The following is a 27,227-nucleotide window of genomic DNA, read 5'->3' on the forward strand; positions in this document are numbered from 1 at the left end:
GATCTTTAACTTCTGTTGGCCCAAAATTCCAGTTCTTCAGTACCTTCCCAGTTGTTTCCCAGGGGAAGGGCCCCTCTCACTACCAGAAAAAGTGATGTTGTTTCTTCACAATGAGTAGCAGGTTCAAACCTACTTGGACAAGTCCCAATAATACTGCTCTTACCAAAAAATGATCTTTTGAGGGCAGGAGAAATAGAGATAAAGGTGTCACTGCCTGACCCAGCACTGAGCCTGTTACGTCTGTTGCATTTCAATCTCTTCCCTACATGCCGATTGCCCCTTCTCTCTGTCTGCTTGTTTGGTGCCAGTTTGTGTAACAAATCTCTAACAAAGTGGTACTGAACATTGCTAAAAAGTCTCAAAAAATTAGAACGGGGCAGGCATAAGCTCTGAATTTATGCTGATATAGTGAATCATCGAATCATGAATCATGGAATATCCTTAAGTTGGAAGGGATCCACAAGGATCATCGAGTCCATTGCCTGGCCCTGCACAGGACACCCCAACAATCCCATCCTGTGCATCCCTGAGAGTGTTGTCAAAACACTCCCTGAGTTCTGGCAGGGTCGGGCCCGTGACCATTCCCCGGGGAGCCTGTTCAGGGCCCGAGCACCCTGTGTGTCCCGCAGCGCTGTCGCAGCCGGACACGTTCCGCATGTTCCAGGTCCCGCAGCGCAGAGCGGGGCCAGCGTGCGGGACGTGCGGGGGGCTCCGGGCGCTCCCATCCAGCGAGTCCATGGCCTGCGCATGGGAACACCTGGGCGTCACCGGGGCCGGGGCGCGGGGCTTCTCCTGGCGGGTTTAGTGAGGATTAAGAAAACGTCAGCTGAATTCACCGGGGACCGAGCTGGAAGCCCTCGAAGCCGCCGCACACGGCAGCTGCTGCGGCAGGGAGAGAACGCCGCAGACATAATGCGTAGTACTGAAGCACCACAACACTGCGGGGTCGGGAATAATCCCCCGGTGCTTCCGCTCTGACTCCCGATGGACTCATGCTCTGCTTTCCCGGTGTCCCAGCCCCGTCCTTCTCGCTCCGGGGCAGCCGCCGGTGCCTGCGGGGCTCCCCCCCCGCGCTCCCCAAGCCCTGAGGGCCCCGCCGGCTCCCGCCGCCCTTCCCGCCTCCCCCTCACTGTTGCCGCAGCAACCGCGCCGGCTCGCGCCCCGCCCGCTTCCGGCCGCGCTTCCCCTTCCCCCGGAAAGGAAGGGGCGCGCGGGGGAAGGGGAAGCGCGGGCGGGATTTCCGGTGTGCGGGGCGCGCGCGCGCGGCGGGGCGGGAGCGGCCGCGCGAGCCGGGGCTGCGGGGCGGCCACGCCACTTCCGCCTCCGCCGCCGCGTGAGGGGCCGGGACCGCTGGGAGCGGCACCGGGAGCACCGGGGGTTCCGGGAGCGGCACCGGGAGCAGCGCCGGGAGCGGCCGAGCCGGGAGCGCGGCGGAGGAACCGCCGCCCAGCGCAGCCCCGCGCCGGCCGCCGCAGCCCCGAGCGGCTGCGCCCCAGCTCCATGAATGGAAATCGGCAGCGCAGGTGAGCGCGGGCCCGGCGGGGCCTGGCGGGGTCGGGAAACGGGCCCCCCGCCCCACCCCCGCCAACTCCCGGTGCCCGCCCCGGTGCCGCGGGGCAGCGGCCGGGCCGAGCCCACCCCGTGGGGGATCGGGCGGGAGGAGCTGAGCCCCGCGGGCAGGGCCCCGGTACCGGGCAGAGCCGAGGCCGAGCCTCTCCGTGTCCGGCTTCCCGTGCCGGAGGTGGAGGAGGAATTGTCGGTATTTCATAACCGGTGTGCCCGGCTTGCGTAACCCGCGCCGTGCCGGTGCCCGAGGGACGGACCCGCAGAGCCCGGCGGGACCGGGCAGCGCTCCTTCGAGCAGCTCCTGCCGGGCACACACCGGGTATTTGGCCCCTGTGTGTCTTCACGCTGAGTTTTAGGGCTAATTCCGGTGCCTTTGGGTGTGCTGCTTCATAATAATCATTCCGAGGTGGTTATTGCCCAGAGAGGCTGTGGCTGCCCCTGGATGCCTTGAAGTGCCTAAGGCCGGGTTGGACGGGGCTTGGAGCAACCTGGGACAGTGGAAGGTGTCCCTGCCCATGGCAGGGGGTGGCACTGGATGGCCTTTAAGGTCTTTTCCAACCCAAATCGTTCTGTGGTTCTATGAAAATCCTCTCATTTTGGCCGTTTCATCCTTTTGCTGGGAAAGCATGTGCTCAATATTTATCAACTTTGTGTTTTAAATGGATTTTGAGGGTTGGAGAAGGAAGTTCTGATGAAGTTTTTCAAGATAATTTATTCCAAGTCTGGCAGAACAGCAGAGGAGGGTTGAGGGTTGGGCAGTGTTTAATCAGCAGTTCTCTGGCTGTACCTCGATGGCAAAAGGAATGTCCAAAGTCACCTGCAGTTCCATGTCTGCCACTTGAATAGGTACCACAGGTGGTGAAAATACAAGACTGAGATGGAAGGTGTCAACACAAAAAGTGCCTTCTCATCTCCATATAGAGATCCTTTTCTAACGTACTTGGAGATTTAAGGACAATAATGGATTTGGCTGGAAAAACTCCTTACCTCAGCTATTGCCTGGCTTGAGGTTGTGATGGTTGAAAATTTTTGAAGATGCAGGATTTTTAGCAATCTGGTGGAATCCATATGATGCTCTCTTAAACGGTGTTAAATAAACTCTAATTATAACCTGGTGCAATTGTAGTTGTCTCCTGATAAACAGATATGCAAGAGGAACCCATAAATGGTTAAATTTTCCTTTGAAGTGAATTTACCTGTTGTTAGGCTGCAATATGTTGGGTTTTAGCAAAGCTGCTGCAGTGTTCTTCCCATGTCTGCTCTGTGATGAGGGAAGTGCAGTGTTCATGTTCCAAGCGTTGGGGTGTTGGAACAGGAGGACACAAACCATCCTTGGTGGAACAAATGAGGATTAAAGCTCCGTCATGAAAGGAAGAAGGACACTGAGATGTGCTTTGTTTTCTGTGCATGAAGGGAAAACATGGGATAGAATAAGTAGAGTGGGGAAAAAAGATTGGTGCGTGAGTATCCCTGGAGTAAAGTGGAAGCATGTGCCAGGACATCTTGGGTGAAGCAGTGCTGTAGGTGATGTCCAGTTTGTGTGAGAGGCTTAGGCTAAGGAACCTGGGAAGTATGGCTCTCCTGGTCCATGGAATTTAAACATCACTGGAAGTGGGAGCAGGATGTGAAGGTGGCTGCTTGGGGCATGGGTTGTGGTAAAACCAAACTGCAGAACAGCAGTAAAATGTTCAGTTGGGAAAGTGAAGTGAAGGAAAAGCTGCCCTCAGCACAGATCAAATCCAGTGTCAGGCATTGTACTTCCACCAGGAGAGTGTTCAGTAAACTTCCAAAAGGCAGGGAGGTTCAACCAACCAACAGGGGATGTTCTGTGGTGTAACCAAGTTGGATCAGTGCTGATTGTCTTCATTTCCATGTCCTACATTGTTCTTTCAAAACTCACAGCTTTTTGTGTTAAAAGTGCTAAATTGTGTTGGACTGTTTTCTTTTTAATTTCAATTTTTAATGAAGCAGTGCAGGCATCCTTAACGTTCTGTTTATTTTCCATACAAACTTTGGGCAGAGAAAATCCCCAGAAGTGGCTTTTTTCTCTCTGAGTTCAGAGTAGTGATTTGGGAGGTCCATTAAAAGTCCTGTTTTTGTGGGTGTGGTAGAGCAGGGAAGGGGGGTGATTCATACTTGCCTTCAAAAGTTATTCTGCTGTGAGATACAGGGGCAGATTTCCACTGGAGTTGCTGTGGGAGTTGTTTGACTCAGAGTATGAACTTTACAAATTGTTTCATCCTCAGAGGTGAAGGTATCAAAGAGTATTTCTTGAGCTAATTTTTACCTTCCTGAGTTTGGTCTGTGGATATACCTTCCAGGGAAAAGTCTTGCAGGGTTTGTGTGGGCTGGCACATTTTCTTCTCCCAGAGCAATTGGGTATTAACTTCACTATGTGCATATAAGCTGCTTTTTTTGGGCTTAAAGCTTTTTGTATTTAGATTTTTTTTAAAGGTTCAGAAGCATTGATTGTCTTCTAAATTCTCCCTAAACACTTCACTGTGTTTCTGTAAGTCCATTAGGCCAGAATGAGTTACCACACCGGTATTTGCTTGTGCAGTTGGCAGTTACTGAGCACGGCATCAAAATGTTGGCTTTTGATGTGTTTGAATACAACTTAGCATCTGAAACTTTGAAAAAAACAAACCCTAAATTGAAAGGAGGAATGTTTAGAAAACATGGATTGCATTACTCATAAATAATGTAATGCCACCCAGTGAGGCCAAGTGACAGAAATGAGGCAATTCATGATTTCTGGCAGAAGGAGCTCGATCATTGAAGCTGGCATTTGAATCAAATCTTCCCTATGTATTTTTTTAATCCAGAATTCAGCTATTTTTTGCTAGTGATGAGATTTTCTTAGAGCTCCACAGGCTGAGCCTCTGAGTAGAGGCCAGAGGCCCTGTGAAAGGGAATCTTTTAGTTTTCCCCTTCATGGGGAGCTCTTCCCGGTGCAGCTCCAGCCGGAGGCCAAGACCTGTTCCACAAATCTGCCTCATCTTCCTGAGCCAGAGTAAGTTGTATTTACCTGCTCAGGCCTTGATGGTGTGTTTTGGGCTGTTCAGCACCCATCCAGTTGGATTTAGAACTGTTGTATAAACAAAAATAAAACTACTAAATTATCTCTGTTAATAGAGTTTGGCTTTATAATGCTGAAGCCACAATGGGAAAGAAGATAATTTTTCTGAAAGCTTGGTGGGGATGGCCCTTTCTGTAAGGAAATCTGCATTTCCTATTAGCATCCTGCTGGAGATCACGATTTTGCTTCATTCTGTAAAAACGTCGTGTGTGCCAGAAGCTGCAGTTTTTCGTACAATGGTGTGTTGGAAGCATTTGCAGGTTTCTGAGCTCCTGCTCGCTGTGTTCAGGCTTTATTCCGACAGGGCTTCTCTGGTTGCTAGGTAGGTGCAGCCAGCATTTGGATGCAGGCCAGACGTGTCCGTGTGCTGGCTGGGCTGCCGAGGAATCGCCGTCCCTTTCGGCTGTTTAAGGTTGATTGGAACATCGATACTTCCATGGAAGAAAAGATCCTCATTTAGAGCTCGTTGAAACCATTAGAGGGATTTCCACAGTGGAACTGGGGGAGCTTTAAAGTCACTCCCAAGTCAAATCATTCCATGATCTTGAAACGTGCTCCCTAGCTGCACAAAGACCTTCCAAGAATCTGTCTGAGGCACCAGTTTTAGTTCCTGTTTGTGTGTTCATTGTTTTCTGTTATAAATGCATTGAGTTTTAGTGCTGGGGACTTCACCGAGCTGGTTTTATGAATTGAGCTCTGCTCCAGCACACTGAACAGACTTGGTTTGGGGGTTTTCCTTTCATTTTTAGGAACATCCTAGGCATATATCTGAAGGGAGCCTACAAGAAAGATTGAGAGGAACTATTTACAAGGCCTGGAGTGACAGGACACAGGGAATGGCTTCCCACTGCCCCAGAGGGCAGGATTAGATGGTATATTGGGAAAAAAAATCTTCCCTCTGAGGGTGGGGAGGCCCTGGCACAGGTTGCCCAGAGAAGCTGTGGCTGCCCCTGGATCCCTGGAAGTGTCCAAGGCCAGCTTGGACAGAGCTTGGAGGAGTCTGGGATAGTGGAAGGTGTCCCTGCCCATGGCAGGGGGTGGAATGAGATGATCTTTAAGGTGCCTTCCAACCCAAACCATTCCATGATTCTATGGTATGTACATACCTGGTGCTGTAATGGCAGAATATAATGGTTTCTTTAACACAGAGAAGTTTCTCCTCTAAAGCTTGTGGGCAGCTGAGCAGTGCAGAGCTCCCTGGAAGCACCGAGGGGCTGCTCCATCCCCTGCGGAGGAGGCCTCACGGTGCTGCTGCTTTGAGAAAGGTTTTTGAGCCTTGACCCACTTTGTTTTTGCAACGGTTAAAGGACTTGAAGGAAAGGATCTGCCACTCGGGCATCCTGTACTCTGTAGAATAATAGTACTTCGAATATTTTTGGTTTGTGTGTTTATTTCCATGGGCTTGACACAGGACTTAGGCATGAGATTGGGTGAGTCACTGATAGATCAGCAGTGGAGCCATCCCCAGAGTGTCGCTGGTTATTTGTGTTTTATTGGTGTTTGAGTCACAGCTTTGAAGCCACTGACACAAGACTTCCATAACAGAATCTGGCAAGTCAGTGTCTCTTGAAAGCAGGGTCTTCTGAGTGGGTGCTCATGTATTTGGGCACTAATGGCATACTCATGTTTTTAAGTTCATTTGTCCAAGGGAGCAGATGATTCACACAATAATAGCAAAATAGCTGAATTTTTAAAAGTTATACCTGAACAGTGTGTAGACCTGCACTTCTGATTTGTTTATTGGTCACTTAATTCCTGTTTGCCAAAATCTGCGTTCTAACGTCTTCCAGGGTGAGCTGGGTAAGCGGGACACAAGGCTGACCAAAGAACCTTTTTAATGTTATCTTTATTTCAGCAGTTTTGTTAGTCTTTCCTACGGATAGGAACTAAATATAAACTATGGTGTATATGTCTTCAGAATATTAAAATGAGCTGTTGACTTGTTTATGCCACTCAAATGTTTGGTAGTAACTTCTTTTTGCTTATGCTTATATTCTGCAAATATAGCTGGAGTAAATTGTAGAGCTGCTTTTACTCATGTGAGAGTATTAAAATGAAGGAAAAGTTGAAGAGAGCAGATGCTTGGAACAAGTTTTGCATAAGCAGAGTCTGTGAGCGGGTTTTAAATGATGCTTCTTGGTTTCTGTTTTGTTTTATCTTGTGGCTCCAAGCCAGCCCCACTCAGAATTTTTCAGTAGTTTTCTGGGTAGAGCCAGACAAATGTTACAGAGGACCTTGGCTTTGATGTTCACCTGTTCTCAGGACATGATTTCCTTCAAGATAATACAGGGTTTTTTACAGAAATTATGGAGATTAATCAAAAGACATATAAAAACCATTTTTCCCAGCACTTGACATTTTAACTCTGCTATGAAAATGAGTGGGCTGGAATCGCTGCCTGCGTCACCGAGTAGGAGGAGAGGGGAGAACTTTGCACTGCCTCGTTCAAATGCTCTGTAAATCAGGACATTTGTACCACGAGTAAGTTCTTAAAACTCAGGCTACCAAGCATTTTGGGTTTGTTGTTGTTTCTTAACTGGAAAGAGGTATTTTTAAGTGGAAATACCAGTAGAAATTCTGGGAAATGGGCTATGTTTACTACTGTGTTTGTTTGTAAGGCATGAGTAATGCAAATCTTGAGTGGAGGGTTCTCACCTAAGTAATGCAAAGCAAATGAAATAGATGAGAATGGACCAAATCTGGGAAGGTATTTTAGCTGCTTTTCAAAATACCCATCTCAGTGCAGATTTTGATGTTTCTCTGAGCAGTTCTGGGTATTCTTCTCTAGCCCACAAGTAATCAGGAGTTTTACAATCCTGTGTCTTAATCTGAGTCTTTACTCTTCTGGCAAATTGGCTTTATGGGGGCAGTTAGATGGGAGGTAATGGTCTTACTCTTCATCCATTTTCAGCCAGCAAAGTTCAAGAATAATCTGTCTTCCAAGACTAAGCTGATATTGGCACTGAAATGAAGAGTTTATCTCAAATCCTGTTCATCAGTCCAGAGCTACTTCTGTATTTTTGTACTCTGCAGCCACTTGGTTATTACCAGGGTGTTCAGAAAAGACTTGTAAAACTTTCTACGATATTTTTGGGGTGGTTTTTGTTTAAGGGTTTTTTGTTTTTGTTTTGGATTTTTGGTTGGGGTTTTTTAGGAAATCTCCTACACAAAAGCTCCTGATTTTATTCATGCTGATCTCTGAAGCTCATGAGTAAGAGAACAGTCTAGATGTAGGTGGAGGCTTAAGGATTAAAAATGGGCAAGCATTTGTTTGGAATTGCATGGGCAGCATCCTGTTGGAGACAGCTGATTTCCTTTCCTCGAGTGTGCTGGCTCTGGTGCCTGCCTGGTTGTCCTGAGAGTTGGTTCAGGGAATTGTCTGTGGTGCTTATCTCCTAATCTGTGGGATTTTTCCTTCACAGGACCCGTGGGGGCACAGCCCCTGCTCATGGTGCCCAGACGTCCCGGCTATGGCACCATGGGCAAACCCATTAAACTGCTGGCCAACTGCTTCCAAGTTGAAATCCCAAAGATTGATGTCTACCTCTATGAGGTGGATATCAAACCAGATAAGTGTCCTCGGAGGGTGAACAGGTGAGAAGATACATTTGTCTTGTAAATTGTACGGATGGGCATGTTGAGTAACATCAAGAGCTGTGAAAGGGAGAATTTCTTTCCTTTTCCCCACGTCCCAGCTGGGAGGTGAAAGTGCTGCTGCTCATTCAGCTTCAAGAGGAAGTCAATATTTATCATCTTCATGAAGTACTTTGGGTTAATATCGCCTGACCAGGACATGGTGCCTGGAAGCTGCTGCTGTGTGGGAAGGCTGCTTTGCACGTGCTGAAGGAAAGTGTTTCCATTCTGTAGGATAAGGGAACTGTGGTGTGTCGGGTGAGATGCAGTTGTGCCACTGAAACCCCAAGACTGCCCAAAGAATTCAGATCCCAACAGCCTGTTACAGTTGGAGGTGTTCCAAAAGTCTCTTTCTAACTACTACTCGCATCAAGAAGCATTTTTGTATAAACTGAAAATTTCATGATGGTTTTTCAAGTGTAATTTCAGTGCTTGTGTCAGGTTAATCTTTATTGCCATCAATTTATAATAAAGCAAGGGAGATGAATCTGTAATTGTGCGCAAATTGGATCAGGCTTTTACATGATTTTGTAAAAACTCAGGTTATTAAGGACTTAACAACCAAGTCTTTTTTGTTAGGGCATTTTATGTTTATAACAAGTGTAGGCAGAATTCAAAACTCTCATCAACCATGGAGCAGATAAACATTACTGCAGACAGTACTGGCAGAGCTTCCAGTTGGGGGTTTGTGCTGTTTTTCACAATACCACTTTGTGGGTTTTTTCCAAGGTAACAGTGTCCTTGTTTTCCATAATAAAGATAATGCAAAGGCCTTGGTAATTTCTAGGAGTTTATGAAATTATTTCAGTACCAATATTTCCCAGTATTTGAGCGTTTGCATTGATCCTGGTTTTATTCTGTAGTGTTTATTTATTTAGTTGAAGTATGTGAAGCACCTTTTGGAGGAATAGCAGTGGGTGTTTATAATTGACTCAAGTATTGTTTATTGCAACTACTTCAGCAAAACAGTGGGGAGTGGGACCCAGCTCAGGTCTGATCCTTCTTCAGAAACATCTTCAATGTAAATATCCCCCTTTCCAGGGACGTGGTGGACTCTATGGTGCAGCATTTTAAAGTGACAATATTTGGGGACCGTAGACCAGTTTATGATGGGAAAAGAAGCCTCTATACAGCCAATCCACTTCCTGTGGCCACTACTGGGGTAAGATAACTGAGAAGACATTATGTTGGTAGCAGCTTCAGAGGAGAGGAAAAAACCCAACTTTAAATATTGCTGATTTCAGAAAAGCTGGAAGTATCTGTACTGAAACTGAGTCCTTCTGGTATATTTCCTGCAAATTCCAGTGTATGTAAATGTTCATGTAATAGTTGCATTCAGAACTTCCTGTAGAATTTAGTAGCTGCTTTCTACAGGTAAATCTATTAAAACATTTCATTTTATAGACTGTAATACATGGTTTTATGATGAATAAAGAAACAAACCAAAGTTTTTCTAGAATGTATTGCTTTCTGATTTGAGGTGATAAAAAGTTATAGGATCCTCTGCTGCTTGGTCAGGGCCCAGTTCTCTTCATTTTGTGCATTTGGTAATGTACTTTCATCAAATGTGCTGTGTCTTCAGTATCAGAGTTTTTGAGTCTCTGACCCAGTTACGGGAAGGAGTGGAGTCTCAAGGCTACCAGACTCCAGGTTAAACAGCTGCTTTTCATTTCTCTCTTTTCTCCTCTGCCCAGGTGGATTTGGATGTGACACTACCCGGAGAAGGTGGAAAAGATCGTCCCTTCAAAGTGTCAATAAAGTTTGTTTCTCGGGTGAGCTGGCACTTGCTGCATGAAGTTTTGACAGGAAGAACCTTGCCTGAGCCTCTGGAACTAGACAAACCTATCAGCACTAACCCTGTTCATGCTGTCGATGTGGTGCTACGACACCTCCCCTCCATGAAGTAGGTTCACTGTCTTCCTGCAGTCTGTCTTTACCTGAAGTATCCCCACTGGGAGACCTTCATCCCCATTTTTTCACAGGTGAAAAGAGAAACTGCTCATTCCCCTCTGCAGCTCAGCTGGTGAGCTGAATGGGGAGCTTGTAGCCAGTCTTGTACAAGTGTTTCTGTAGGCAGAGCAGGTGATGTGTGTGTTGGAAAAGATCAAGAAACAGCAGACATTTATAATAGCCTTAATTGAAATGCTGAGAGGTTCCAGTGGGCTGTAGCACTGCTGTCCTGGTTCTGCTCAGCTTGAGCCAAGTGATGGCAGTGCCTGTGAAAAGCACGAGTCTCTTTAATCCATCGATACACTGTCACCAGTGCATGCTTCTCATGTCTCAAATACATGGCTGGGACCAGACACCTGTCCTAACAAAGTCTCATATTTATTATTTTGTCTCAGAACCCTGAAATTTAGAGGAGGCCAATTTCACTTGATTTGGTTAATGAAAGTTACTTTTGAAGTTTGCTGGCTTTATGCAGCAGGATGGCTTTGCTCTGATGGGTTTCACTGGGTGTAACTTACTCCTAAAAAAAGTGGCCTGTGGTTTTGTGGAAGCCAGTGTTCCTCAGCTTCCCTGGATCTGAAGATGTTAACCTCTGTACTAATGCCTGTGCATTACAAGACAGGAGGTGTGGAGGCTCAGGAGCAGCTGTTTTCTACCTGTGAGAGAAACATTATTTCCTCTAGTTCTTTGTTTCCCCCATAGTTTTTGCTTCTCTCAATGTATCTTGTATTCAAAAGTTCCCTATGAAATAGGAAAAATGGTATTTGAGGGTCAGGCCAGTATAGACAAGGCAGTTGTACAGACTCTTCTCTGATGGAGATTCCACTTTCTTGAAGCAGAAGATCAGGAAGAATAAGTTAACTTAGCTCTTGATTTGTTGTAAAAACTGAAAGTGGTTTGCATTGCTAAAAATAGTAAATGTTTTGTCTAAATTTAAAAGCACTGCAATAGGAACAGAAGCATTCAGAGTATTTTGTTTAAACTTGCTTCTTGGCACAGATTGCTGGAGCACAAAATTAAAAAAAAATAATACTTTGTGTTATTGTAGTGGTTATCAAACCATGCTAAACCATGACATTCATCATCTTTGTTACTTGAATTTTATGTTTGGAAAGCAAGAACATAAATATGTGGCCACCTGTTTTTACCAGGTACACCCCTGTGGGCCGCTCCTTCTTCTCAGCTCCAGAAGGCTATGACCACCCCCTGGGAGGGGGCAGGGAGGTCTGGTTTGGGTTCCATCAGTCGGTCCGTCCTGCCATGTGGAAAATGATGCTCAACATCGATGGTAAGTGGAGATTCGGGGCTGAGATTCACACCCAGACGTGTATGACAAAGGCTACCCAGAAATTCTAGTCCTTTTTCTTTGCATTTGTCATCATGTCAATATTTGAGCAGATATTGAGCTACCATATAAAAGCCAATATCCCTGCATAAGAAGGAATTGCACAGGGCTTGTTTTCCTAAACTTCAGTGTTGGTACATCCCCAGTGACAGAGGCAGGTTGCCTATGCTGTGTCTCTGTGCAGCTGTACACAGTGAGTGGTGCTCAGTACTTCCAAGAAAACTCTGCAAAACATACCCCAAACACTTCTCTGAATAGGGCTGATTGGGATGGGCTTTCTTATGCAAAAGCATGAGCTCTGCAGCACTGTATTGTCGCAGATGAATAGATCTGAGATCAACTGGTGCCTGTGTCAGACTCCCGCGTCCTGTGAGCACTCGACTACTTAGTTACTGAACGCTCATTGAAAAGTGTCAGTGGTGGAGGTGCAGGTGCTGCCGGAGGTTTTCTCTAATTTACATTCAGTTCTCACTGTCTTTGAAATGCTTTACAAACCCAAGGTAAATTGTCTTGCTCTACACTGAGCACTCCAAGTCAGGTTGTGCTTAGCATCTGTCTTGGAGCATAATAAAATATTGCGGATGTTGAGCTGTCTTGCTGAAAATTTGCAAGTCCACGTGTTCTGGTTTACGTAAACTGTGGGTGATTCTCGTGTGACTGAAGTCACACGCTTTATTCTTGTAAAACAGCAGCTGTGGTTTGAAAAACGAGCGTTAACATCTTAACCTGTCCCAGAAAGAACCAGTGCTGGTATCTATATGCAAGGTACTGAGAGAGCTGCAGTTCAGGTAGGAGAAGAGGATGAATTTACACCAATTGATGATGTACTGTGCTGTTACTTCGTGAGGCAAATTTTTCTTACCAGCATTAGCAAGTGTAGTAGTAACTCTTGGAGTAGAAATTTTTCAGTCCTTCCTATGAATGAGAAATTTTAAGCCCTTTGTAAGTGGTGGTTCACGGAGTTGTTGCTCTGTTTCCTGATTGGAGGCTGTGAAATTGCCTCCAGATCCCATCACTGGAGGTTTTTCAGTTGTTTAGTTGGGTGAGATTCTCCTTGAAAGTGTTGCTGTGGGAGGCAGCCCACATGCTGCCAGGGTGGGGAGTGTGAGGATTTGGGGTCACTCAGAAAGCCGGAGCCATGTCAGGCATCCGGAGGTGTTGGCTGATGCATCATGTGAGGTTGTGGGCTGCTCAAGTGACACATGTCTGAAGAATGTTGGGCTGTATGAGCACAGGTGTGTGGCAGGTTTGGTACGTGAGATGTGGAAAACTGATAAATGCTTGTTGAGTATTTCTTTTCTGTTGTTGCCATTCAAAGTTTTAAACATAGGACAGTTCATGTCTGAGCTCTGTCTAGTCCCACCTCACCTTTCCTGCCAAAGGTGTTGTTTCATTTGCTTATAATTTTGTCAAGAAGATGATTTATGACCTTCCTTCCATGGAATAAATCAGCTGGCCTGTTTAAAACCAGTATATTGTCACTTAAAGTGATTGTGTCGTTAGCATGTGGGGAGGGTAGGAGATTTGAATAGATCAAAGGTTGCACTCCCCACTACACCAACACAATTTGTGCGTAGTCAAAATACTGCTCATGTCTACACCAGATATTGTTTCAATAATTGAGCAGATTGTGTAATTGAAAAAATTATATTGCATGTTGAATAATGTTAGCTTTTAATATTCAAAAGTCTGCAGTAGAGAGGTATTAATCCTGTGTCTGCAGCTCCATACAAAGGTGAAAGAGAATTGCAGCTCTCTAGAAATAAATGTTCTCTGGGGAAAAACCTCTTCAAACCCCTGAAATTCCAAGTGGTAGCAGGATGACTGTATTGGAGACAGATGTGTCACTGTGGACCTTCTGCTGGCTTTTTGGTATTTTGCTCTTGCAGAGCTTGCTGTTCTATTTCTAAATGTGCTTGAGGTTTACGTGGAATCCTAAGAAACAATGATGTGAGCTCACAGTGCTTCACAACACCTTGACTGGGGTTTTTTACACTTAATAATTTGCTCTTTGTAGTTTCTGCCACTGCCTTCTACAAAGCACAACCTGTAATTCAGTTCATGTGTGAAGTCCTTGACATTCATAATATTGATGAACAACCAAGACCTCTGACTGATTCTCATCGGGTAAAATTCACCAAAGAGATAAAGGGTGAGTAGAAATGGGTCTGTTTTGTCCCAGGTTACTCAAATAAGTTAATTCTAAGGGAATTGTTTTAACTGGAAGCCTGGTTAACATGCATCAGAAGGGCCTGGAATTGCCAAGAGAATTTTAGTATCCATGTGTGTAGCTCTAATCCTGAGAGAAACAATGCGGCTCTGCGGAAATGGGAGCTGAAAAACATTCCCAGTGGCTTAGAGGGAAAGAGGGAGCACGTTGTTCATTGCCTGGGCAGAGGTAAGTGGCTGGTGCCAACCTCTCCTGGCCCAGGGTCCCTGAGGCCACCTGGCACTGTGTGTGGGCTCCTGCTGTTTAAATGCTGTGGCAAAGTGAACACTGATTTCAAGGCTATCATTGATTCTTTGGAAGAGTGTTGTTACAGTGAATTCTAATAACTGATTGCCTTGTGGAAAAACAAGTACCACTTGCAGCTGAAGGCCAAATTCCATTCCAAAGGAATTGCATAAGCTGCTGGTTTGAGTGGTTTCACTCCATATATGCTACTTGGGTTTGTATTTTCCCATATCCTCCATTCCTGTGTAATTTGCAGAGAGAAAAGCCTTGAAGGAGCTCAGCTCTTAAACACTCGATGCAAGATTAGACACTACTGAAATACTGGGCAGCTAAAAAGTAAATTTTAACTATAGTCATAAAGGGATATGCTCACAGAACAGTCATGACTGAAAAAAGACTTACAGGAATTATTTTGTGCTAGTTCTAGCATGCCCCCTTTTACATCTGCCTGTCTATCATCATTCTGTAGGGCAGGTAACTGGAGACTGAGAAACTGCCTCTGCTTGATCTCAGGTGCCTCAGAGGCTCTGTTACCATAGTCAGAAAATACTGAAAGTTACCCCTTTGCTGCTGTAGGGTGTGGGAACTCCAGCCAGGATGTGACCCCGTACAGCAAAACAAGCCCTGCATTAGAGCTGGCTGTGTGCGAGCAGCACTGGGGGAGGGCACTGCCTTGGTAGTGTCACAGCAGAGTAATGACAGAGCAGGGAATGAGTTCCAGATATCTGTGTTCATCAGCCCTTGTCTGTGGTCACAGTGCCCCATAGTTTCTCTTCTCTATTTTCTCTTAATGCCGTGTCAGGGCAGTGGTGGTTTATTTTTGACTGTGCCATCCTCTGAGTTCTTCATGCAATTAGTGTTGTCAGGGAGCAAGGAGGTACAGTCAGTGCTTCTTTGTGGTGCCTGTGTCCGCAGTAAACTAAACACAGTCTGGTGTCTGGTACCTGGGGACCTGATTTTGGGTGGGTGTTCAGTCAGTGGTCCCCAATCCACATGAGCCTCAACAAGATGAGCCATCCAGTTGGTCTCTCAAAGGCCTTTACTTCTAGACTTCACTAATACTAGACTTTACTACTGTAGGTGAATCCTTTGAGTACCCAGGCTCTGTTTTTAGCTATATTCTGTCCCGTGGGGCTGGGGAAAGACAGCAGTGTGTGAATGCTGTGCAGCCCTCGTGTGATAAGCTCAGTGCTCCCAGCAGATGTTGAGGCTGCTCTGTGTGAACAGCACAGTGTGTGCACAGTCACAGCAACAGCCCCCAGAGCCTCTTGGAGCTGCCACTGTCATGATTATCGTGGGTAGAGATAAGTCTGGAGAGGCTCTGGTGTGTAGGCTGTGTGCTTTGAGACGAGATGCTCAAAATGCAAAGTTAAACTTGGTCAGTGAAATTAAAGAAAATTACAGGCTGAATGTGGACACAAAGCTGGGGGGAAAGACGATAAAGTAGAAACCTGTTTTTGTCTTTTTAATTTCAGTTACATTGGAACTGATAGTTTGGAGAGATGTACAAGATTAAGGATGAGAACAAGAGGATATGGTGAAAACAGCTCTCTGAGTTCAGTCAGTGCTTTTTAAATGAAACTGCTACAGAAAATTCAGAAGACACTGAATATTCTAAATATTCTAAAATATTCTAAATATTTCTTTCTGAGGATAGTAATCAGGATTAGTCAGAACTCAAATTATCATGAAAGTAAAAATGTATAAAGAGTAATAATTTCTTATGTTTGTGCTATTTGATGCTGAGCCCAAAGCTGTTATGCTCATTTGAAACCTTGTGTCTCCTGTGTACATTTTTGTGTAGTAATGGCATCAGTTTTTTTGATGCTTTTATGCAGGTCTAAAGGTAGAAGTGACTCACTGTGGGACAATGAGAAGGAAGTACCGTGTCTGTAACGTAACGAGACGGCCTGCAAGTCATCAAACGTAAGAGGCTTTTTGTCAGAGCATGAAATGTGTGATAGTTTCACACTGAGTAACAGGACCTGATATTTCATTAATTTTGGGATGATGGTATTTGACAACTAATATTTTACTAAAATGTCTGTCTTTTCAGCTTTCCTTTACAACTAGAAAATGGCCAGACTGTGGAGAGGACAGTAGCACAGTATTTCAGAGAGAAATACAACCTCCAGCTGAAATACCCTCACCTTCCTTGTCTGCAAGTAGGACAGGAACAAAAACACACCTACCTGCCTTTAGAAGTAAGAGCCTTACTCTAATAGATCAGCTGGGTTTGGGTGGGTTCTATCAGTTTGCAATACAAGTGTGTTTACAGGTTTACATGTTCATCACTCTTGAATTTTCCTAAAGACTGTCTGCAACCCAAAGGGCTTTAAAGTTTAGAACTATGAGAAAGAACAGGCAGTTGCTTAAACATGCTGGGGTTGTGGTTTATAGTGACAGCATAGTATTGTGTGTGTACAGTGTGGTGCAATCTGAGTGCTTCTGGTGTGAGTTAATGCTTCTGGTTTCCCCTGCAGGTGTGTAACATCGTGGCTGGCCAGAGGTGCATCAAGAAGCTGACAGACAATCAGACATCGACCATGATAAAAGCAACAGCTAGGTCTGCCCCAGACAGGCAGGAGGAGATCAGCAGACTGGTGAGTGTCCCACTCCCAGCTCAGTGGGACACTGCTCAGTGTGACAGTGGGCTGGATTACATCCATGTAAAACTTCCTAGTCTTTTCATTCCTCCTCGTCCTTTAACTTAACAGATTTTAACTACTTTTTTTAATAGGATTTATTTAAAATGGCCTGCAACGATAGCTTGAGTCTAGTACAGGCTCTTGCATTCTCATCTCTACGCTTAATTTACTGTGAGGAAACAAAATGGTTTTGAATGAACAAACTGAAAATGAGCACTTGGGTAATGAAGGGAGCAGAAACCATCTCATCCAATATATCTCATGGCAGTAATTGTTTTCACTGGGGATGGGTTGATAGTATTGAGCAATTAAATCTGAGCCTTTTTCAATGAAATTGCTGTAAGAACACTTCTGCAATGTTCCTGTTAGCCTGTTGTTTGTTATATGGGTTATAATCAGATAGTTCTGTAACATGGAAAAATCTCTCCTAGGTGAGAAGCGCAAATTATGATGCAGATCCATTTGTCCAAGAGTTCCAGTTCAAAGTGAGGGATGAGATGGCCCATGTGACGGGGCGCGTGCTCCCAGCCCCGATGCTGCAGTACGGAGGACGGGTGAGGCTTTGGCTTTTCCTCTGGTTTCCATTTTGAGGAGAGATTTCATGTACACCTTGACTCTTCAGGGATCAGACTTTGAATAATAAACTCTTGTTATCCTGAAACTGCAAATAGCACTAGCTGCTTCTTTTTCAGTCACTTGAGTGTCTGTTGCTTTTGTTTCCCCAGAATCGAACAGTGGCAACACCAAGTCACGGTGTGTGGGACATGCGAGGGAAGCAGTTCCACACTGGGGTGGAGATCAAGATGTGGGCCATAGCTTGCTTTGCAACACAGAGACAGTGCAGAGAAGAAATTCTGAAGTAAGGCATGTCGTGGTTCAGGCTTTGGACTGTTCTCTTAATGGAGCAAAACATGAATTTAGGATTACAATGAGCATTTTACCTGAGTTTAATGTGAGATGTTAGGAAGAAAATCCAGGCTGGTTTGCTTCTGTGCTGGAAGCTACAGTCAAAACACTGTACTGGGTACACTGTGGGGTGTTTGTCCTGTGACATCACTGTATATAGTCCCTTCTGGCATTTTGAACAAAGTATTAAAGGTGTCTAGACTATTTTTTAGCCCATGTGGTGTTTCACAGCTTTACAGCCTGCACATAATAAAAGTTTTTTAAATGCTGCTTTAGAAGCTATTTAGAATCATTCTCCTTTGATGGTCCTGTCCCTTTGTGCTTTGGTTATTGTGTACTGTTGCTACTGCAAAAATCATAAAATTTCCTCATCTTCAGGGGTTTCACAGACCAGCTACGCAAGATCTCCAAGGATGCCGGGATGCCGATCCAGGGCCAGCCCTGCTTCTGCAAGTACGCCCAGGGTGCAGACAGCGTGGAGCCCATGTTCCGACACCTCAAGAACACCTATTCAGGGCTTCAGCTCATCATTGTCATCCTGCCAGGGAAGACACCTGTGTATGGTAAGGGCACACCTCTGTCTTTACCTGCTCGGTCAGGTATCATTTAGAGAAATCTGTTGCCTGGCATATGTTAAAAATTACTCAGAACCATCCTTTAGGCATTAGAAACTGCTGTTTGTGTCTGAAGATAACTTGGAAGCAGGTCCGAGTATGCAGATAAGTTAGAAGTTACTGCAGAGTATGTACACTGAAATACTGTGACTTATCCAAGGTCAAAATGCAGCAGTAACTGCAAATGGACTCAAGTTCTCTCCTTGTTGTCTCCTTTGCTTCCCAGCGGAGGTGAAGCGTGTGGGAGATACACTGTTAGGAATGGCCACACAGTGTGTTCAGGTCAAGAACGTCATTAAAACATCTCCACAGACCCTCTCAAATCTGTGCCTGAAGATTAATGTTAAACTAGGAGGAATCAACAACATCCTTGTACCTCATCAACGGTAAGACTCTGGAGACTGCATTGGGTTTTCTTTTAACAGGTGTGGTTACGTTTGCTACTTAGCACCCAAAATTTAAACGCGGCCAAGTTTTAAGTTAAAATATTCTTCTGATACTAGTACAGGATGTTTGAGGTAGCATTAAGTTCCTTCCAGCACAGGCTCAGAGTGGTGGTTGGACTGTGCATTAGATCTTCAGCCAAGATTCTTGTCAAATGTTTGATCAGTATCAAAGTTGAAATATGGGACAGTGGTGTGGGGAAGAATATTTTAAAGGCAGTGTAAGACCATCCTGCTGCTTAAGTCCTGGAGAGCAGTATAATGTGTATGCTGGTGCTGTAGTTCAGTGGTGCTTGGGGGATCCCCAGGCTCACATCGGGGCTCCGAAGCCCCCAGCTGTGCCATTCCACTGGAGCCCCGGGGCTGCTCCCCACCAGAATCATGCCCCGCTTCTGGCAGTGTGTTTGCAGCATGTTTTGGACTCTGCTGGGCAGGGTTCCAAGTTCACCTCTTGCTCACAAAGATCCCATTGTTGAGCCTTGGCCCGGGTACCTGATCAGGCTGAGACAGAAACAACCCCCACGGTGAGCGATGACCTTGTGGCAGCTCTTCAGCTATGAGTGTGACTTAGCACTTTTTTCTTTTTGAAGACCTTCTGTGTTCCAGCAGCCAGTGATCTTTTTGGGAGCTGATGTCACTCACCCTCCAGCTGGAGATGGAAAGAAGCCTTCCATTGCTGCTGTAAGTTTTATTAAATTTACATGGGGTTTTTTTTCATCTTGGGTAAATGTTAGAATAGTAAATGCAACTCATGGACTATGTCTGTATCAAGTATCTTTTAGGGCTTATGCCCGTTCTTTGTACACGTTCCAAATGATATTAAAAATCACGTATTTAAAAGAAAAAATCTGCTTGGTACTTCAGACTGGTTTCTTAGCTCTTTAATTTTTAAATGAAGGTAAAATGGCATTGTTAAATAATATATTTCTGCAGAAATATTCTCCAGGAAATAACACAGCTTGGTGATGTTAGCCAATAACACTTTTTTGTCTTTTTAAAGGAGAAAAGTGTAATTAAAGGCCTGGTTTGGCAGAAATGTTTTTGATATTTCCTACCATTTGTGTTGGTACAGTCCAGGAACGCAAGGTGGTCGTTGGAGGCTTGGTCAGTCCTCTCCTACTTCTTCCCCTTGGTATTTTAGTTGATCATTGATTGCAGTTATGGAAACTGCATCTGTGTTTAAAATAACTAAGGGAAGCTGAGATTTTGTCTGTGTAAAAGGTGAGAAAACATCACAGAAAAATGTCTGTCTGGGTTATTAAACTGTGCCTTAGTGAGAAGCCAAATTCTGCAGGTGCATTTCAGGATGCTTTTCAGGGGGCAAAAGGTGTTAAACCTGTACCAAGTACGAGTTCCTGTTGAAAGTGTTACTCTGGTTGTTGTTTAGCACAAGCATCTTGTACTTGCCACTCTTGGCTTTTTTGCTTTTAATTGTTTTGGTATAGATTTGAGCTTGAAGCCTTCCCTGCTGCACTCTCCCCCCAGGTTGTAGGCAGCATGGATGCTCATCCCAGCCGGTACTGTGCCACGGTGAGGGTCCAGCGGCCCCGGCAGGAGATCATCCAGGACCTGGCCTCCATGGTCAGGGAGCTGCTCATCCAGTTCTACAAATCAACACGGTTCAAGCCCACTCGTATCATCTTCTACAGGGACGGGGTCTCTGAGGGACAGTTCCGACAGGTTGGTTCGGTTGTGAGTTTCTTAAAAGATTCTGTTACTCCGTAATAGCCCAGGTCTTGTTTAGTACTGTTTGAATTGCTTACATTTACACAAAATAATTGAGACTTTTGAGGAGAGAATTTCTTAATCTTGTTGGGTAACAAGAGTTGCAGCTGCTTTCCTGTCTGGGAAGGAGAAGTCTTCAAATTTGGGAAACCACGTATCTCTTAAGTACTTTCTAAGATTAAGAGTTGCATGCCAAAGTTGTGCCTACTGTTAACTACACCAAGTTAGTAGGTCTTGTGTGTAGAACACAATGGAAGGAAAACCTAAACTCCTCTGTTCTTGTGCTTGTAGGTTTTGTATTATGAGCTGCTGGCCATTAGAGAAGCCTGCATCAGTTTGGAGAAGGATTACCAGCCTGGAATAACCTACATTGTGGTGCAGAAACGACATCATACGCGGCTGTTCTGTGCTGACAGAACAGAAAGGGTAATCACTGCCCTCTGAGGAGCCTTTTGGGAAAGCTTCATGTCGATCTTTTAGGCTGCTGGAGAAAATATTAGCGTGGGCTTCTGTCCATCTGGTTGTCTGTGCATGCAGGGAAGTGTTGATTTGATAAAATGGTGCCCCAAATTGAAAAATCATTGGCCTTAAGTATGTTAAAAACCCTGACAACATCACATTGGAGCTGAAGTCCATGTGACTGCTCAGGACCAATCTCCAGCAGTTGTAATAGAAGAAAGTACAAAATGGTGGAACCTTTTTTCTGAGTCCAAACCAAACGGGAGCTGGCAGTTCTAAATACAAATGTCTGTGCAGCTCTTCAGTCTGAGCTGGAAAGTTCTGATGTGCTGGAGGTGCAGTGTTGTGTAAGGTGCTGGAGAGCCTTCCAGTGTCCTTGTCAAACCTCCAAGGCTGATGTAGTGGCACATTCCAAACAGTCCTGTGGCACTTCATGTGCCGAAACCTTGCCAGTGGTGAATAGAAACTTGTATTTTTCATTACAGTTGAGCTGTATAAACAGCTGAGGCCACACTTAACAAACCTCTTCTCTAGGTTGGACGAAGTGGCAATATTCCAGCTGGGACAACTGTAGATACTGACATTACACACCCCTACGAGTTTGATTTTTACCTCTGTAGCCATGCTGGAATACAGGTACGGTTACTTTGTGTAAGTAAATGTGAATTTAGAACATGGTTTTTTCTCCTTTTTGTGACACCAGTTTACAAATAGTTATTTAGGCAGGAAATGTTCTTTTAGCTCAGTTTTATCTGAGATAAAACATTATTGTGGGACCTAGAGTATGATTTGCTTAAGAGGTGGTCTCTGCTGCACCTTTGAACTTGCACTGATGGTAAGTGATGCTTTTTAAAGTTTATATTGAAGAATTCACTTTATTTTGTAACATCGTTATTTCTGAAAAAAAAAATCTTTCTACTTGTGTCAGGCTATTGCTTAAAATGTAAAGAAAAAATTTGCTCTTCAAATTTTTATCATGTGAGTCTGACCACATTGTCATCAGTTTTGTTTAGGTTGGCTGGGCATGACTTGTCCAGTTTTGAATCATTTCAATGGGTTTTTTGTCAACCTTTACACTGTATCTGAGCAAGCTGGGTTTTGGCCCCTTGGAAAAAAAATTGTATTGAAGTTGAAGCAGAAATGCTGGGTGTAGCTGCAGCTCATTGTGTTTAATATAACAAAGCATAAAGAACCTCAACTAAACGAATTCTTCAGATGTATTTGTTTTAAAAAGAGAGACTTGTAGCTTGGCTAAAGCACAACTGTTTACCCAATTCAGATGCACTGTAAGATTTAACTTGAGTTTCTAGTGTTCATACTTGCAGTTAGGGTGCTCAGGAACTGGAGGGATGTAAAAGCACCAGTTATTTCTCTGGGAAATGTGTCTCTGAGTTTATTTGAAGGGTAAAAGGTGCTGTAATCATGGTTTAGTCATGTTGGGAGCAGATGTTGATCACTGAGGGTTATGTAGAAGTGGTTTTGTTCCTAGCAAGAATATTTAGAGCAATATAATCATGTATCTATTAGACTTACTCATCTTAAAATACATTTAGGCCTGACATAAAACTGAACTCATTTGGCTGCTGTTACATAGAAGTTCACACTAGATAGCCTGGCCCTTTCTGAACGTCAAAACCTGACTTGTTGATGGAAACCCAGAGAATTGACCCTCCATGCCCATTTCTGCAGGGAACCAGCCGTCCCTCCCACTACCACGTCCTGTGGGATGACAACTGCTTCACAGCAGACGAGCTGCAGCTGCTGACGTACCAGCTGTGCCACACGTACGTGCGCTGCACCCGCTCCGTCTCCATCCCCGCGCCCGCCTACTACGCTCACCTGGTGGCATTCAGAGCACGCTACCACCTCGTGGACAAGGAACACGACAGGTAAATCACAGGGTGTGCTCAGGGTTTAGTCTCCACTGCTCTCCTTCACTGTCAGGCCTAAAGCCGTCTGACTACAGGTGATTCCTGCCAGTCTTGCACTTAGTTTTTGTTACCTCTAGGACTGATGTTAAGATCATCACTCCTGGCAGCTGCTGCTCTACATCAGACCAGAGTGGGTTGGTGGATTCTACTGAATAACACTCAGATTAAAAGAATTCAGTTTACTGAAGTATTTTGTTACAACTTTGACATGGTCTGAAGGAATCAAGCCACGGATTTAATTTTTTTGCTTTAGGATCAGAGTAGTCATGAATGAACCAAATGTTAAGTGCTTCCACTTATCTAACTCTGTATGTCAGAAATATTTTATAACCTTCAAGCCATCAATGTATTTATAACAGGCTTATTTTTAGATGAGCAAGCTGAGCAGCCATAGAAGAGATTTGTCAAAAGCTTCAAGGTTGCTGGGTGAATACAAGAGTTGATATTACTCAGTGTCCAGTTCTGTCACTGGTGCTGTGTTGGTAAAAGGTCTTGAAAGTCAGTCCTGTGGCTAGCAGCTGAGGGGGCTCAGACTGGAGAAAAGGAGACTCAGGTGGAACCTTAACCTTCTCAGTCTCTACAACTCCCTGACAGGAGGGGGCAGCCAGGGGAGGTTGGGCTCTGCTTCCAGGGAACAAGGGACAGGTTAAGGGGGAACGGCCTCAAGCTGTGCCGGGGGAGGGTCAGGTTGGACATCAGGAGGAATTTCTCCATGGAAAGGGTGGTCAAGCCTTGGAAGGGGCTGCCCAGGGAGGTGGTGGAGTCCCCATACTTGCAGGTGTTCAAGGAATAACTGGACATGGCACTCAGTGCTCTGGGCTGGGAGATGAGGTTGGGATCAGTCACAGGTTGGACTCAATCTTAGAGGTCATTTCCAACCTCAGTGATTCTGTGATTCTGTCGAAGAGATGCGGAAGCAGCTTTTTGATCCGAATTAATACAATTTACAGCCCTGCCTGTCTCTCCCTCGTTCCCTGCAGTGCTGAAGGGAGCCACGTGTCAGGACAGAGCAACGGGCGAGACCCGCAGGCCCTGGCGAAGGCTGTACAGATTCACCAAGACACCTTACGCACGATGTACTTCGCTTAAGTCAATGACCCGGGAGACACTCACGGAGAGGAGAACTGAGAACTTAAGCCACATACAATGTATGTTTCCAGGGGGTTGGTTTAGGGGCTGTGCCTCCCATCGTGCTGGAGCTGACGCTGTGCAGGGGCGAGAGGCTCACCCTTAAATTGACACGAGGAAGATTGTTTACTTCATCCAGGAACACAGCACTATTATGCAATATGAAACCAGCCAACTGCTTTTTTGGGGCGGGCTCCCGTGGGAAGCACCGCCATCATTTTTTTTTAATTATTATTTCTCGTAGTTTAACCCTCTTCTGCCTTTACCTCAAGTTGCTCGGCAGCACAACTATTGTTGCAAAAAAAAAAATAGTAATAATAAACTAAAATCTATTGTGTAATTTAAAACAAAAAACAAACCACCTTTTAGGAACAATCACAGTGATTGTTTGGAGGAGGGAAGTGTGCAAAAAAGAAAATAATTAAGTTTTTAACCCCCGTGCATTGAGGAATCTTTCTCTCAGTATTGCCATCGAGCATTCGAATGTGAACATATCCAAGTGCATTGGAATGTACAGCACTAGCTAGGAAACAGTGAGGGGGGGAAGATGTTTTGCACACTAATCCAATAATTTGAACCTAATTTAGCCAACGGCTGCCTTTGTGTCTTTTCTCACAGCTTTGGAGTTCTCAGCTCCAAGAGTTCCCTTTCAAAAGCAATCCAAGAAGCTCGTGGTTCATGTGCAGGCAGTAGTGACCCAACTCTTCTTGCTCCCTGGGGGAATTTACTAAAGCTGCTGTTTTACCTAGTCCAAAAGTTTCAATTTTTTCCTATCTGGCATGTCAAATCTGTTGAAGCTTCACGTGAGATCCGATGTCCCAGGTTTTCTGGGATGACATACAGTAACCACCAGAACTGAAACTTTAGAGCTAAGGTCTTTTTGGAAAAAAAAGAAACCTGCTACTTTACTTGCTGCCTCTCACACCTTAATGTGATTCATATGTATGTGTGTTTGAAGTTTAGCTTCCTTTTGTTTCTTTTGTATTTATTAGAGTAATAATAATGCTTTAATTTAATTATTACAGAACATATGGTCAACATCAACTTTTATTTTTTAGAAATGTAATCATGTTTATTTTTTAAAAAAACTGACAACTTGTTTTGCTATCTTTTAGTGCAATAAGCATTCTAAAGAAAAACTGTGTCCATTGAGCTGTACTGAAGCAGTGTCTGTACCACGGACCGTGGGAGAATGGACACCTCCAGGATTTTAAAAGGACAAAGTAAAAGCCTTAATTTTGAAAGGAAAGTTTTATAGTCAGAAGGAATCTTGACTTTTCCTTTTTTAAATCAAAAAAAAAAAATATACAAAAATGCTTCTAGACTTCTGCAAGCTTTACTTGTCACTGCAGTCTTTTGATTTAACAAAGGAATTGGCCTTATTTTTGGCTTTGAAATGTGGAGCATATTTGAATTAAATGGAAAGGGTTTTGTATTAAGATCTCAGTTTTTACATGCTTAGTTAAACCTATTTGACATCAGTAAAATGTCTGGAATTAATAAAAGTTTTTAGGCTTTTTTCCTCTTTGATAGTGACTTTCCTTTTAAAATTAAGTTATTGGTAACTTCATTTCACTTTGCAAATAAAGAGGGCTGGGATAGTTCTAACATGTTAAATCACTGAAATGTGAAACAAACCAATGGGACTCTTTCATTCCACTTAAAACCAATGTTTAAGATGTCAGAGACGAGCGTTTATTCAACAAGGGGACTGGGGAGTTTTGCACTTTGTAAACTCGTGAACTGCATTTTTGACTGTTTTTATTTGCACTGGTTCATAGTATATTTACTGCAGCTGTTTGTATGGGCATTGCTGTGATCCCAGCCCTCCCGACCTCCACCTGCTCTCACATGAAAACCTGGTTGGTCTAAGTAGCTTCTCTCCTCGTTCTCACCAAATCCGCTGTTTGCCAATATACTGTATTTTGAGCCTAAAATCTGAGCCCATTTTGCTTCACCAGGCATGAACCCTTTTTTTTCTGCCAGGAAACCAAGTACTGTATTTTGTGCGTTTGTATATTGTATGGAAATGTCCTTAGTGCTGTTGGCAACACTGTCTGCAAGAGCTTTACTAACAGCTGGTGTAGATACCTATCTTATCTCTCAAAATCAAGGACAATAATGTAAAGAGACTAACTTGGCAAAGCTAAAATTGCACTGGAAACAGTGGTGGGGATGGGCATGGCTGGGGATGCTCGGAGGGGGTGTGGGGGTGGCTGGGGGGCTCAGCAGTCCCCGAGGCGTTGGGGACCCCCAGAGCCAGGCGGTCCCAACTCGGAGTGCTCTGTTCCTGTGAGTGCCTTTGGACACACCTGGTGCAGGGAGAGGGGTGCAACCGAGTCCTTTGAGCGAGGTGGTTTCTCAGTGAGTCTCTCAGATGTTTTTCCCAGTCTGTGACCTGACACTTTTCTCCTAAAGCTCTCTCAGTAGCAGTGCCGTTTGTAAAATGTTCAGCTTAAGCTTTATACAGAAATTTCTTTTGAAACAGAGAACTTTTTTTTAAAAAATAACTATTTTACAAAGAGTTCTTGTGGACTTCTGGCATTTAGCTGAAAATTCCTTTTTACAAAGCCTTCTAACTCTCCTTTCAAAGCCGTTTCTCATCCTGCCCACGCTCAGTGACTCGGATTTGAGAAGCTTTTTTGCTCGCTACTTTCACCAAAAACTAAAGAAACTTCATTGGCAAAGTGACTTCAGTTGTCAAGGTAACATTGTACCTGGTTTTCATGTGAAGAGTATTTGGAAGTTTTAATCTCTCTTCTTGGTTTTGCAAATATCTACGTCAAGTGCCGATACTTCTTTGTATTACGATATCAAGTTACTGACGTTGTGAGGGCCACACATTTATGATGCTGTAGCTGCTATATTTATTTAAATGGAGATGGACAATTACTGCACTAAGGAATGAGGAGAAAAGCAAGGAATCAAGGTTAGTTAGATATCTTGGGTTTTTTTCAAAAGAGAATTAATGGTGTGAAATATCAAGTGTAACAAAGGGTGCTGTCATTTTAACTGAGATTAAATAGCCAGATATTCTTCTTTTGTTTAAAAACATATATATTTTGATGTTTGCAGTTTGGGGGTGGGGGGTCGGGTTAAATGGTACCTCATCTGTGGTGGCAGTTTCCAGTATATTTTCAGAGTATATGGATTTCTTTTATTTTTGTACCTGCTCTCCTTGAAAAAGAAAAAAAAAATCTCAAATTTTATGTGCTGTTTGAGGAAATCTTGGGTGGCACAGCAGATCCCCCTCTCTGGCTGGGAGCTGGCTGTGGATAGTCCAAAGAGGGATGTGGGCACAGGCTGATGGCTCTCCTTGCTTTGCAGACACTGGCCTCGGGTTTC

The 27,227-nt window shown here is 44.4% G+C and overlaps 1 protein-coding gene across 2 annotated transcripts; it reads left to right on the top strand.

Annotated features, from left to right (window-relative positions):
- The first annotated feature begins 1,247 nt into the window (after positions 1-1,247).
- Positions 1,248-26,034, top strand: LOC309581801 (protein argonaute-3). 2 transcript variants are annotated; one of them, XR_014227061.1, is made up of 20 exons: positions 1,248-1,523; positions 8,068-8,239; positions 9,320-9,440; positions 9,973-10,181; positions 11,380-11,516; positions 13,591-13,725; positions 15,867-15,954; positions 16,085-16,232; positions 16,512-16,631; positions 17,108-17,230; positions 17,402-17,535; positions 17,961-18,145; positions 18,423-18,582; positions 19,230-19,320; positions 20,125-20,319; positions 20,656-20,790; positions 21,358-21,459; positions 22,513-22,712; positions 23,735-23,902; positions 24,501-26,034. XR_014227061.1 is itself a non-coding variant. In XM_082296604.1 (19 exons), exons 1-19 carry the CDS (start codon positions 1,505-1,507, stop codon positions 23,841-23,843), a joined length of 2,583 nt encoding a protein of 860 aa, XP_082152730.1. In that variant the 5' UTR covers positions 1,248-1,504; the 3' UTR covers positions 23,844-26,034. The 2 variants fall into 2 exon arrangements, 1 of the variants encoding a protein (XP_082152730.1); XM_082296604.1 differs by having other exon boundaries at positions 23,735-26,034.
- The last annotated feature ends 1,193 nt before the right edge of the window (positions 26,035-27,227 follow it).

Source organism: Coloeus monedula, assembly GCF_965178545.1.
Source record: "Coloeus monedula genome assembly, chromosome: 24".
Lineage (NCBI taxonomy): Eukaryota > Metazoa > Chordata > Aves > Passeriformes > Corvidae > Coloeus > Coloeus monedula.

Excerpts from the sequence above, each read along its gene's own strand:
- LOC309581801 (XM_082296604.1), top strand. Across the intron at positions 11,517-13,590 it reads AATGATGCTCAACATCGATG|TTTCTGCCACTGCCTTCTAC; the intron begins GTAAGTGGAGAT and ends TGCTCTTTGTAG. Across the intron at positions 18,583-19,229 it reads ATCCTTGTACCTCATCAACG|ACCTTCTGTGTTCCAGCAGC; the intron begins GTAAGACTCTGG and ends TTCTTTTTGAAG.